Here is a 12,867-nt window from a genome sequence, read left to right as displayed (position 1 = left end):
TGGGCTCAGAAGGGCACTCCTAAATATTTACCAACGTGTAATAGTACTTTTAGATGGAGTTGATACACTCAGCTTCATGGTTTAAACCTTCCAGCAGGCAAGCAGTGGAAATCTTTGTAACTAGATGCATATATTTCTAAAACCATATCATACCAGCATCTTCCCAGAGCCTCCCTAAGACAAGGAGTCTGAGGTAAGGAGATGCAGCATCCTTCCTAATAACTCTATAGGTGGGCTTTTCCCCCCGTCTGCTCTCTGATTCAGAGACTGACAGCTGAGGGTTCCCACCCCTCAGCTGTGCGACTGGCTCAGGTGGGATGTGCGCCCTCGTGTACTGACTCAGTTCCCACTGGGACAACTACCTTCACGCTACTGAGGATGCAACTGCTAATTTTGTGCACAGCGCTTTCTCAATTGCTTTCCTCCCCACTCTGAATATTGCTGTGCACGGTGTGCCTTTAGTTTGTGGGTGAAAGCCTCTGCCCACCCACTCCTACAGCATATAGATATGCACACTCAGAATGCTACAATCAGACTCTCCTATCTGCCTTACACCTCTCAAACCCCATCCTGGGAAGGTATCAAAGCCTTCCTACCAGTTGCAACCCCTTTCCCAACAAAGGCACACTCCTTTGGCACATCAACACCCCCACTGATGAAAATGACATCTGTTGGTTTCATCTTCCACAGACGAGGAGCTTGACATAAACTGCCCAAAGTAAGCAGCGGCTGAACCAGAAATAGGCAGCCAATACCTGTGTTCATCCCTAAATCATTCCATTACTCTGTATTTCTACAGTAGAAGCCTTCAGGGGAGTTGTGAAGAAAGAAATGCCCTAGGCTGCTTATCTATCAAGGATTTCAGGTCCTCCTGGATGGATGGGACAGTAATAGACTGCTGAATTCCTCTCTTTGCAAAAATAAACGAAGATGGCTCTGGGCAGAGAGACATGACCATCCTGTCTCCCAATTCATTTTGTACCGACCAAGATGTACCACAGGTAAGGAATGAGGTACTTAGTATTTACATGGTGACTTTCGCCTGAATAAGATGGGGGTTGTCATGCCTACACTCTGTACTTGGATCATGTGGAGAACAGACAGAGAATTGGTTCTCTAAAAGATCTGCTATAAAATGCTTCTCATACCACCTGGGGGAGGCACTAAGGGAGAATGATGCATTGTTCTGTGTGGCTTATGTCAAACCTGACTTTTAGGCTGGGAAAGTAGTCATCAGACAGAATGGAGAAAACCAAGGCCATGTCTGCATGGTTCCCAATTTCCTCCAAGGCAATCCCAGACCATAAGATGCAGAAGATGAAAACTTCTCCTGATGTCCACAGCAGTGCAGGCAAAGAGAAACCCCTGTTAGCAGGCATTTGCCCTAGGCACAGAGGCTACAGTTCTCCTGGAAAGCAAGAACTTCTCTACTACTCTCCTGATAGTGGCCTATCCTGGTTGTCAGACCTGTGTTAGCCCTCACACCTGGGAAAAAAGGAGGTGGGCAAGCCAGGTAACTCTCTGGAAAGAGTTTTGCCTCACTCCATTCTTTATTTAATGTCAATTTCTCTCTCTCTCCCCCTCTCCCTCTCCCTCTCCCTCCCCCTCCCTCCCTCTCCCTCTCTCTCCCTCCCTCCCTCCCTCCCTCTCTCTCTCTCCCTCCCTCCCTCTCTCTCTCTCTCTCTCTCTCTCTCTCTCTCACACACACACACACACACACACACACACATTCAAGCCAGACATGCATGCACTTGTGTGTACACAGATCTACCAGCCTCCTACATAGCAATAGCCTCCATCCATGGACACCCAATTTTTAAAAATCCAGGCAGCCCAGGGAACTATACTCTTTTTTTCCCCTCTCTTTTCTCTCTCATTTTTCCCCCTAAAAAACAGCCTTTTTAAAACATATATATATTAAACCAGGCAAGTTTTTACTCATACGTTCATGTGGCTGGAGCAGATTGACAAGAAAAACAATCACAAAATAAATATTTTTTGTTTTTTTGTTTTTTAAAAAGAACATTTCCTTATACATTGTCTCTAACTTGACAGAGCTGCTTTCTTGGACAGAACAGATGCTGTTGGGAGAGGAGCTCTGGCTGGACCACAAGGGGAACGTGGAGCCAGCCAGGCCCTGACACTGGGGAGGCCAAGGAAGCAAGGGGGCCGAGGGAGAGGGAGGGCAGCAGGGCTGCCTGGCTGCCCTGAGTGGTCCTCCGTGGGTGTCGCTTCCTGTTTCCCCAAGGGAGCTGGCTTGAGGAACGGTCTGTGTCTGGAGGGCTCAGAGGAGGCAGCGAACAAAAAGTAAGAACCACTGTGGGGAATCATGAAACAACGCCATTTAAGAAATCTGGCTAAAAAGAATACAAAAGTGACTCCACGGAGGGGGAGGCGGTGCTCCCACCTCTCCCATTGTTGTTCCCTCTTGCTTTCTTGAATGCTGAGAATCACTTTTAAGAATTTGTGTGTTGCACAGTTGGGCTGGTTCCTTTTCTGAAGCTCTCCCTGGCTCCCTCTCCTACAACTGCATTCATGAGAAAGCACCGGCTTCACAGATACAAGGCTGCTGAGTGCTCGCCTCCCCTTGTGAATGTGTGCGCGTGTGCACACGCGTGGTGTGTGCATGTGTGCGGCGGCTGTTTCCTTCTCTCCTGCCTGCTTCAGTTCAAGCCCCGAGTCCCATCTGCTGGGTGCAGTCTTAAGGGAACACCCCGTTGGCACTAAGGTGAGGGCTTAGATCTTTGCACCCCGGATTCATGGATCCCCTCCCTGCCCGGCACTGGAGTGGGTCCCCCATTAGCTACAGAGTTTGCCTGTCTCATACTCCACAGGGTTTGGCAGCTTGGAGTTGAAAGCCCTCAGAGACGACTGGATCCTGCCCACCTCATTGTTGGCCAGTTTGAGCCGATGCCGGAGCAAGCAGGAGAAAAGGTCAAGCCGCACCTTGCCAGGTGGGGAAAGCTGGTTGACCCGGTCCCTAAGCTCGATGAGCTGCAAGAGGGCAGAGTCCTGGGAACCTTGAGTATACGGGTAGTCTAACTGGAGAATTAAGTCCCGGATGGCATCCGGGTCAAAGGGCAGGCTGTAGCCAAAGACCTGCAACGTGTTGATTTTCATGTAGCCCAAGTTCTTGGAGGGGTCGGTCATCTCCAGAGGCTCGTAGTAGATCGTCTCATTGGAGCTGTCGTCCAGGGACTTGATTCGGCTCCGCAGGTAAACATGGACTGTCTCAAAGAAGGTCTTCCACCTGTTGCCCAAGGTAATAGTCCAGTTTTGGCACTGGGCAGCAGCATCCACATTAGTCCTTTCCCAGTCTGGGAAACTGCCCTCGTTCACGGGCATGAACCAGCTCTCAGAGTGGCTGCCCCCAAAGGGGTTGACGTAGATGGCCATGACAGGCTCCAGGGTGCTGTTCTTGGTGAGGCAGATCTGCAGGGACAGGGCCAGCATCACGTGCACCAGCCCGGGCTTGTACTTGTTGCTCTTCAGGGTGAGCAGCATGCGTTTCCTCCAGGAAGGGTCGAACCAGCTGCCCAGGCGCATGTCATTGCTGATGAAGATGGAATGCACCTCGATGCGGCTGTCCCACTTCTGCAGCAGGTACTTCAGCTCCAGGTCCTGCAGGTCTGTCTCCAGCCCCAGAAAGTTCTCCAGCGACTCGGCCACCTCGGGGCGGCACAAGCCCTGGGCGAGCACGTAGCCTGGGTTGCAGCTCCCACAGCGTGTGCTGTTGTCTGGGGCACAGTGGGCACAGGCGGGCCCTTCGCCCAAGGCACAAGGGATGGGGCCCTGGCAGGAGGACTGGTCGTAGGGGCAGGTGCAGCTGTGGCTCTGTTCCAGGAAGGTGCCAGGGAAGGTGCTCTCTCCACAGTAGAGGAGGGACTGGATACGGTTCCACCAGTAGGACAAAGACCTTTGGGAGGGGGGATAAAAATGAAGCAAGAGTCATAGGAAGCCACACACTGCTGCTTCCCTGAGGGTGGCAGGAGATTTGACTAATAGGTGATAAGGAAGATACAAGCCCCAGGTTCTCTGAATGACAGAAACCCTACTTTACCCCTTTGGGATAACCAAACAAATTACTTCCTCCCTCCAAAGTACCACCTCATTCCCTTATTCAAAAGGCTACAGAAGATCTGCAGTGCCTTTCGTATCCGATCTAGTTTTCAGCCTCTTAAATAAGATCTTCCAACAACTGGCTCTCCAAACTTTCCAATGTCATGCCAACCTCTTTCCCCCTTCACAGTCTCTGTCCTTTCTAGAAACCTCCCACCAAGGATAGGACTTTTCTATGGCTGGCTCCCTCTTAAGGTTTAGACTTCAGCTCTTAGGATACCTCCTCAAAGAGGTCTTCAGCCACTCCCCTGTCCAAAGCACCGCCCAGTCCCTCTCTGTCACATCACCCTGCTTTGATGCGATTCACAGCAATGTTCATTATCAAAGCGGATTGTGTTTATTTATTGTTGACCTGTTCAGAGATGGCTTCCCTGCATATGCCGTGAAAGCAGGGACCCTGCATTATTCCCCAACGTATTCTCAGAAACTAGGATTGTTCCTGGTGCCTGGTAAGCATTTCCTAACTATGTGTTGGGAAAAAAAAAAAAAAAAAAGAACCTTTCTCAAATGCCCTTGCCGGTCTGTCCTCTCACTCATATGTCCCTCGTTACCTGTGCCTCAGTTAGAAGTGCACCCCTGGGTTGCTGTGAGGGCAGCGCCCCCTCCTGGAATGCTCTGGCTCACACGTACCAGCCCACTTCCATTTCCTCCCACACAATCTGGCCAAGAGGTCCTTCTCCTGGGTGGCTTTTCTCTCTGACCTTTACTATTATTAGACCATGCCTTTGATTTACGGTCCACGAACATGCTTTTAAGTGGCTGCCACATAATAATTTTATAATTTTGACGTTCCTGTATATTTATTATATCTTCTCAATTAACAAATATCCCTCACTGCTTAATATTAGGACATGCGAGGTGGACTTAATAAAGGCTTGTTGGATGCACGTGTGAAGGAGCAGATGGAGGCATGAGGGCCTGTGACAATCCAGCCCCACTCTGTTCCCGAGGGCACAGGCCCTCAGCTCGCTTCCCTCCTATGACTCAGAGCAGAGTCACTTGCTGGAAACAATCTATTGTGTGTGTTTCTCATCATACGCAATTGGTCTGAAAGCTTTAACTCCACCCTTTTCTTTCCTAAAAGACTTACTAAAAGAGAAATGAGTAAGTGAGAATTAGAGTATTATTAGAATAACATTCGAATCGACTATAATTTATATAAAAGTAAAATTAGCCTCTCTGTTTTTTCTCTCTCTCTCCCACTTCAGATGCAACTCATAACTGAGAATGACACGCAAGTATGTCAAGATAATAGGAGACACTAACAGGCCGTGTGTGCGTCAGCATTCCCAGCTCTGCTGTGTTGGACAGGGGCCCTCCCCGGCCTCAGTGGCTGTCATGGGTGACGCGCTCTGGCTCGGGCATCTGGGGCGCTCACCTCTCCTTGGGCAGGCGGAAGCGGGGCTGCCGGTGACAGCGCTTGCAGAGGTTGAAGAGCCGGCGGACGATCCGATGGGTCTTCTTGAACAGCACTTTCAAGCTGACTCCCAGCTGCTGGTAGCGGTGCTGGAGGCTGGTGTCCATGGCCCAGAACTGGGAGATGGCTGTGGAGTTCAGGAACCTGTCGTCCGGCAGCCGCTTCAGCAGGGCCTGGAATTCCTCTGTGGGTAAGAACACGAGAGCTGAGCTGAGGGGCACCTGAATGGGTGCCCATCAGGAGGACCTCCCCCTCCCTCCAGACCCAGCCCGCCCTTCAGTCACTGTATGAGAAAGGAGGCTTCACATCCACCCTCCCGGGCCCTTCTATTTCTTTCTTTTCAAACATCCTTATCAGAGATGATTGACATACCTTAAGATATGGATTCTTTCCCAACCTTCCTGTTTCTAATATGCTTCTGAATTTCAAAACACATCTCTGTCACCACCCACAGAGCCAATGACCTTGGGATGCATCTCTCTTGCCCTTTATACCGCCTTATAATTCATGCACAATCTTCTTCAATCACACCACCGCACCCTTAGGGAAGGTGTGAGGCATTCATGAAGGTGAGGGCGGACAAGACTGGCAAATGCAGACACAGAAGAGGGAGCACCCAGCTCAGAAGTCTTCTTAGAAGCCTTTCAGTCCCTGAGACCAGCCTCTTCCCTCCATGTCCTTCTCTCTGACTCTAGGACACCTTTCCTCTCTTGAGATTTACCTCTTGGCCAGACACCCATTCTTTCTTGAAACTAACCCGGAAGCAATGTGCTTTCTGGTTCTTAGCTCCTGCTGCAAGTCTGAGTCCTCCTCAGAGCTTCCTGGGCACAATGTGTTTTCTGAATTCACGCTCAGATCTCTGTCTATGCACCTGCTTTTACTTGGAACCTGCAGCCATCACGTCTCCTGATGGGGGTCTGGACAGTCCTCCTTCACTCACTGGCAGTAATCCATAGTGCTGAAAGCCCAAAGTCCTTTCCCACACCCTCTAGCATTACCTAACGCATCCCACCACCATTGGTCCAATGCAGCTGGGGGGCCGGAATATGATACTCTCCTTAGCAACTGAATGCCTTGTTTAAGACCTGAGATGGCAATGCCTGGAGCCTCAGTTCATTCTGATTTCTCAAGTCCCTGGTTCTTCATCCCCCACCCAGATGACTGGAAAAATTACACCTAGTAATGACATTAACAGCTAGTAGTGTGTGCATAGTTCTTTTTATGAAACACTTAGGTGTACAAAACAGCACAGAGAATAACAAGATAAACTCCCATGTGCCCACCACCTAGAGTTTGCCATTTTGCCATATTGAATTCAGATTTTTTTTAAAAAGAAATATGGCAAAGCAAATATACTTGAAGGCCTTAAACTTCCCCCTCCATCTTTATCTAGATGTAACTACTCTCTTGAATGTTTTATTACTATCATATATTTTTTAACGTTTTCTAAAAATCTATTTATCCATAAAAATACTAAGTATTGGCTAGTATGTTTTAAACATCAAATAAATAGTACTAAATATGTATTATATTTAATGTTATTACAGTATTACATATAAATGTTATTTAAATACAATTATGTATATATAATACATAACCTTTTTCATTTGCTTTGTTTTATCCAGTATTGTTTTTTTGAGATATATCCATATAACTATTATTCATTTAATACTGAAATGTATGAGCGTATCACGCAGAGTTCTTTATACTTTATCTACATTGCTCCATATGGGCCATCCATCCACCTATTATTATCATTTTCCCTCATTTACAGATGAAGAAATGGAGGCACTGAGGAGCTTCAGGGCTAAAGCAAAGTTAGACAAAGGATCAGTAATAGAGTGTGTGAGGTCTGTCCAAGATGTTATAACAAAATACCACAGACTGGGTGGCGTAAACAACAGAAATGTATTTTCAGAGGCCAGAAGTCCAGGATCAGGAGGCTGCTGGCAGGTTCTGGTGACGGCCCTCTTCTGGGTTGCAGATGGCAAAATTCTTGCTGGGTCCTCACATGTTGGAAGAGGTAAGGGATCTCTCTGGGGCCTCTTTTATATGAGCACTGATCCCGTTCATGAGGGCTCGGCCCTTAGGACCTAATCAAATCCCAAAGTCCCCACCTCCTAATACCATCACCTTGGGCATCAGATTTTCCACATATGAATTTGAGGGGATACAAACATTCAAGCCATAACACGGAATAAGAACTCAAAACCAAGCCCTCTGAATCTCAGGCTCAAGGTAACATTGATATCAGTTATACCTGCAATAAGCAATCACCAGCATGTACTAGGTGCCTCCTAGAAACATGCCGTGTGCCTCATTCATTCAACAAATATTCACTGTGCACCTTGTGTGCAGGCACTGTGGAATCTGTGGCAAACAAGACAGACAAGGCCTATGGCCTCAATTATATTTACCTTAGCTTATTAAGTCCTTGAAACGCATCACTTTGGTAGGTATTAGGTCTGTTTGCATATACAAAAAAAGAAAATGAGTTCAGACTTGGGGTGGTCATATAACCTGCTGGAGGTCACCCAGCCAGTTAAGTGGCTGAGCCAGGAGCCAAGCTGAGCGCCCCGGGTTCTTACCCCGTACCTCTCAGCCACCTCCCATTGACAGGGAGGAAATCTGGGCTGACTGACTGCTCACCTGACTCCTCAAACTGCTGGTTGTGAGTCACCCAGGAGTCCTGGATCTGCAGCAGGCTGTCCTCCATGGCCTGGATGTCAGCGTCAGGACAGTTGCATTCTGGGAAGGTGGGGCTGCACTTGCACCAACAGTCATTCTCCTTGCAGATGAGCTCGCCCTCAGAGCTGCATGTGATGTAGCTGAGCGCAGCGGTCACGAAGCGCTCCCGCAGGTACTCGGGCAGCAGCACCTGCAGGCCTAAGGAAAGGACGAGTCGGGGAACTGCCGGGCAGGGCCAGGGAGTACTCGGTTTCCCACACCCAAGGCTGCAGGATCCCCAGCTGGGTTTCTGCTGACTTGTGCATGCTGGGCCCAAGAATGGCCACCCCAGGCCCCGATCCTGCTGAGCTGGTTGGGACACAGGGTTATTGCTGTCCCAGTGACAGATGGGGCACGTCAAAGCTCAAGGCTTAGTCAAACCCCTCACATCAGCCAAATTGAGAGCGTGCATATCATATGAACGGGCTTATTGGCTACGTGTCAGCATTTCTAGGATGGAAATGGGAAGATGTTTCAGATAAAGGAAGAGCTTATAGCCCTCGTGGGGGAAGAATCAAGGCTTGATGGGCTTTTTTGCTCTGCCTCCAATTGCCATCCTGTTTCTAGCTTCTCTGAGGTGAGAGGCAGGCCTCCTAGGATACTTCTGAATGCTGACCCTCCTGGGCCTCCCACCTTAGCCCCGATGACCAAGGAGGCTGTCCTGCTTAGGAGGTAGGGACGAGGTGGTGTGGGTACACAGTGGCCAGGCACTACAGCAAGCACTTTCCATATACAACTACAAGCAACACTGTGGTCATACTGAGGCTCTTATAATGAGGAAATCCCAGTCCAGTGACCACGGTGACCTGCCCAATTCACAGTGCCGGGAAAGTCAGCTTGGTGTCAGACCCTGTCCTTGTCCCATTGGGTCATACTGCATAACTGGGACTGGCTGCCTATCTCAGGGTTTAACCCTTAATGCAATGTGAAAGCAAGATGGCGATGGATGCCCCAAGTTCAGTTGAGCCTGGATAGATATGAATGTCTCTCAGCTCTCTTTTCTAATTAGCTGCCTCTGGTCTTGAATATAACCCACTAAATTGCTCCGAGCTTCCGTTTTCCTACCCATCTGTGGTGGATATTGGTTCACCAGCAGCAGAACAGACTCCTAGTTGGCTTCAAGCCACACAGGGCGGCTGTTGGAAGCATATCCAGAGGTGAATGAAGGACGGGCATGCCTTTGGTTGCAGCCCAGCCCGGTTCGAGGTCAGACCTGCAGGAGGCTCTCCCAGCAGGGACACTGGGAGAAACTGTGCCAGGAGAGGGAGGGACGCGAGGACTTCTGGACGGGATGAGCTCCCCTTTCATCAGATATCTGCCAGCTCTTTATTGTCACACCCTTGACCTTGTCCTTGGCAGGAAATCAGAGAGCCCAAAGTATGTAACCCAGTCTCGGCAGACCTCAAAATATAATTTAGAATTGCAGCCGTGGTAGATGTTTGTTGTTCTTGTTTGTGATCTACCTCCTGTTCTGAACGGCTGCTAAACCTTCCTTTCTTGACGATGTGCCCACAGTGGCACTTGAGCAGCCCTCCCCATGCACGCTGTCCACACACGCTTGCTTTCAACACTCAGCCCTCTCCAAGTCCTTTCCTTTCACCTCCCCCATTAGCTCCCTCCTCCTCCTAGCATTTCCTATTGCTACAAAATAAGTGCCCCGAGCAATGTCTGCATGAGTGATGGGCTATAAAATTAAATAGCATAAACTATTCCAAATGAACCACCAGACACTCTGAACTTCAGCCCATCCAGGGACCTAAGAGAAGAGGGATGCTAATTGCATTGGGCGGCTTTAAATACAGGAGTCTTTTCCTCCTTTTTGTATGCTTCTTGATGCCTAAAGCACTGAGGGGTTACGTCTGGCTCAGGTTGCCTGGAATTTGTAATCATAGATCCCGGGTGACGGCTATCGATTTTATAATACCAAGACAATAATATCCTAAACAGAGTCCAACTCAGGCCTTAAGAAGAATGAACTTTTCCCGTTGCCAAACAGCTCTGTCTGAATCAGTTTGCATGGCTCTGCCCCCAGGATGCTTGGGGGACAGACAGCAGGAGCTGAGTGCCTCTCCTTATCTCCCAGCTCCAGACCTAGGGTCGTTCCCCTTCCTTTCGCTTTTCTGTTTCTGCCTGTTCTGTCCCCAGTTAAGGCTCCTATTCTTCTCAAACTCTTCTCCTGGCTTTGATCTCCCATTGAAGACTGCAGACTAGTAACAGAAAGCAGGGAACACTCTCAGGGTAACCAATGGTCCCACAGTTTGTGTAGCTCTTAGTCAAGCTAGAGACGGTACCCCATAACCACTCTGCAAAGGCCAGCTACTCCCCAATGTGTACTTAGGATAAAGCAGAGGGTTCTTTGGACAACAAAGGAGATCGCCAACGAGATCAATGTGTATGATGATGGATGTGCTGTTGCTGTAGGATAGTGACAGAGGTCCTGGGAAGGATGGGAGGTGGGAGGATTTGGGTGTCCAGTGGTTTGAGCAATGGTCGAGGTGTAAAGTGAACCACATCAGAAGTTTTCTCAAAAGAATGATGGAAAGTTGTTAAATACAAGTTCCAGAACTAGTGGTAGTTCTTGTCTTCAGAAGGGTTTAGCCAAATGGGGCAGGCAGGACTTTTTCCTTTTGGTGATCTAAGTTGTTGTTGTTGTTGTTGTTTTTTACCGTGTATGGAAAGTGTAAAAACGTCACAGGGCTCCTTACCGAGTAACTGCACTTTGTTCTCCGGACTCTGTACCAGGACAGAGCTGACCGAGTCCAGGTTGTCGTAGTTGCTGCAGCCCAGGGGACCGGTCCTGGTCTCCGTGACCTAGAGAAGGAAGGGCAGGGGGTGGGTTTATATAACAAGCTGAGACCTTCCCTTTGCACTTCCCTTTTCCGGTCAGCCAATCTCAGGCTCTATGTCCTGTCCTGGACCAGCCCAAGGAAAGGCATGTATCTCCCTACCCCAGGAGCATAAAGCCACTTTTTCCCTTGTTCTAAGACAGGGAGTATCAGTGGTATAGGGCTGGCGGCAGGAGTTGTACATAATTGGAAGCCTTTCAGAGGGAGCCAGAGGGAATTTGAGTCTGGGAAGAGGAAACTCAACGTAGGCAGTGGAAGCTGGAACCTTTGTGTTGGAGTTCCCCCTTCTCCTCCCCCAGAGGAAGAAAGGAGGGCAGATGAGGATGCTGTCAGCCCGCTGGCAAGCCCAGCTGCATCCACTTGATGTGATGCTCACAGGCTTTAGGGATCCCGAAGATGAAAAGCACTAGAGAAATATGAGTATTATTATTAATATTAAACATTTAAATCCCACCTCGGCACTGAGACGTCCTTAGAGAAAATCAGCCATGGGCTTACTGCATATTTTAATAAGCATATTAAATATACATAAACTCTTATAGCTATGTAATATTCCAAAACACCGCAGTCATTTTAAAATATTATAAAGTTGGCCTATCGGTTTTTCCCTGATGTTTAAAGTATAAGATGAAAAATGGGGAGCTTTAAATGCACTGAAATAATTATGTAATAAGAATGATGGGGACCCGAGGCCCTTTCTTCTCAGGATCTCCAGAGGCTTTGCCAAAAATCAATCAACCAATCAACGAGTATTTATTGGGCAGCCACTGTTCAATTCCCTACCATTTAGCAAACGTTCACAGAGTGCCTTTCTCGGAGTTCTTCAAGGAAATTGGCCCTGAGACCTCTGACCTTCTCTCCTAGCTCCGGGCACCTCGGCTCCGCAACAAGCATACAACTTGCAGTTTTCCATCCTTTTCTGCGAGTATTTAGTTAAAGCCTGGGTCCTCCACACACTAAAGGCTCTACAGAGGTAAGCTCATAGTTATTTTGCTCACGAGGTTGTCAACAGCACTCAACAGGGTGCCTGGCGCACAGCAGGTACTCAATAAATTAGAGAATGTATGAGTAATCTGTTCCAGGCTTCGGGGGGTGGAGAGGTGTGCACAAAGGTGTACAAGTTATGTAGTGTGTCCTCCAGGAGGTTACACCCTGTGGGGGAGGCAGGTACATATCCAACTGACTGATACACATCCACATCGAGCAGGCGCAAAGCGCCATGAGGAGCCCTGAGGAAACCACAGCTCTAAACAAGGGAAGGAGTTGCAGAGGGGACACCAACTGAGTTGGTCTTTAAAGATGAGTAGAAAGTGGACAAGAAGAGAAGGGAGGGAAAGCACTTTGAGAAAAAGAAGGGGCAGCATCCCTGGTGGTCCAGTGGTTAGGCCTCTCGGTTTTCACTGCTGAGAGGCCGGGTTCAATCCCTGGTTGGGGAAAACTAAAACCAGGGATTGAACGGCACGGCCCAAAAAAAAAAAAGAAGGGGCAGCGTGATCTACAACCCATGGGCTGGAAAGTGTGGAGTGTAACTGTCTGCCGTCCTACTAGTTACCGTGGTGAATACCAAAGTGTAAGTGACATGTTTAAAGAGAATTTAGTATACTTGGTCTTAAAAAATACACATGGAAGAGAGTAATTAAGTGAGAGATGGTATGACACAGACTAATACAGTAAAGAGAGAGACGGGAGAGAACCTTGTAGCTTAAAGCAGTCTGAGAAGGCTTCATGGAGAAGGTGATATATAAATTGGTCTTGAAG

The 12,867-nt window shown here is 48.6% G+C and overlaps 1 protein-coding gene across 1 annotated transcript in view; it reads right to left on the bottom strand.

Moving 5' to 3' along the window:
* Nucleotides 1-2,799: 2,799 nt before the first annotated feature.
* BRINP2 (BMP/retinoic acid inducible neural specific 2) overlaps nucleotides 2,800-12,867 on the bottom strand; it is a gene marked incomplete at its 3' end in the record, with an annotated part of 115,750 nt that continues 105,682 nt past the window's right edge. The window contains exons 5-8 of the mRNA XM_082662220.1: nucleotides 10,969-11,074; nucleotides 8,186-8,422; nucleotides 5,498-5,720; nucleotides 2,800-3,916 (exon numbers count right to left, since the gene is read on the bottom strand). Of these exons, the coding sequence (XP_082518346.1) occupies nucleotides 2,800-3,916; nucleotides 5,498-5,720; nucleotides 8,186-8,422; nucleotides 10,969-11,074 (1,683 nt within the window). The remainder of the gene's footprint in view (nucleotides 3,917-5,497; nucleotides 5,721-8,185; nucleotides 8,423-10,968; nucleotides 11,075-12,867) is intronic.

This window comes from Grampus griseus (genome assembly GCF_964374135.1).
Source record: "Grampus griseus genome assembly, chromosome: 1".
In the NCBI taxonomy this organism is placed as follows: domain Eukaryota; kingdom Metazoa; phylum Chordata; class Mammalia; order Artiodactyla; family Delphinidae; genus Grampus; species Grampus griseus.
The sequence above is the reverse complement of the archived record's forward strand: the minus strand, read 5'-3'. Positions and strand labels throughout refer to the sequence as shown.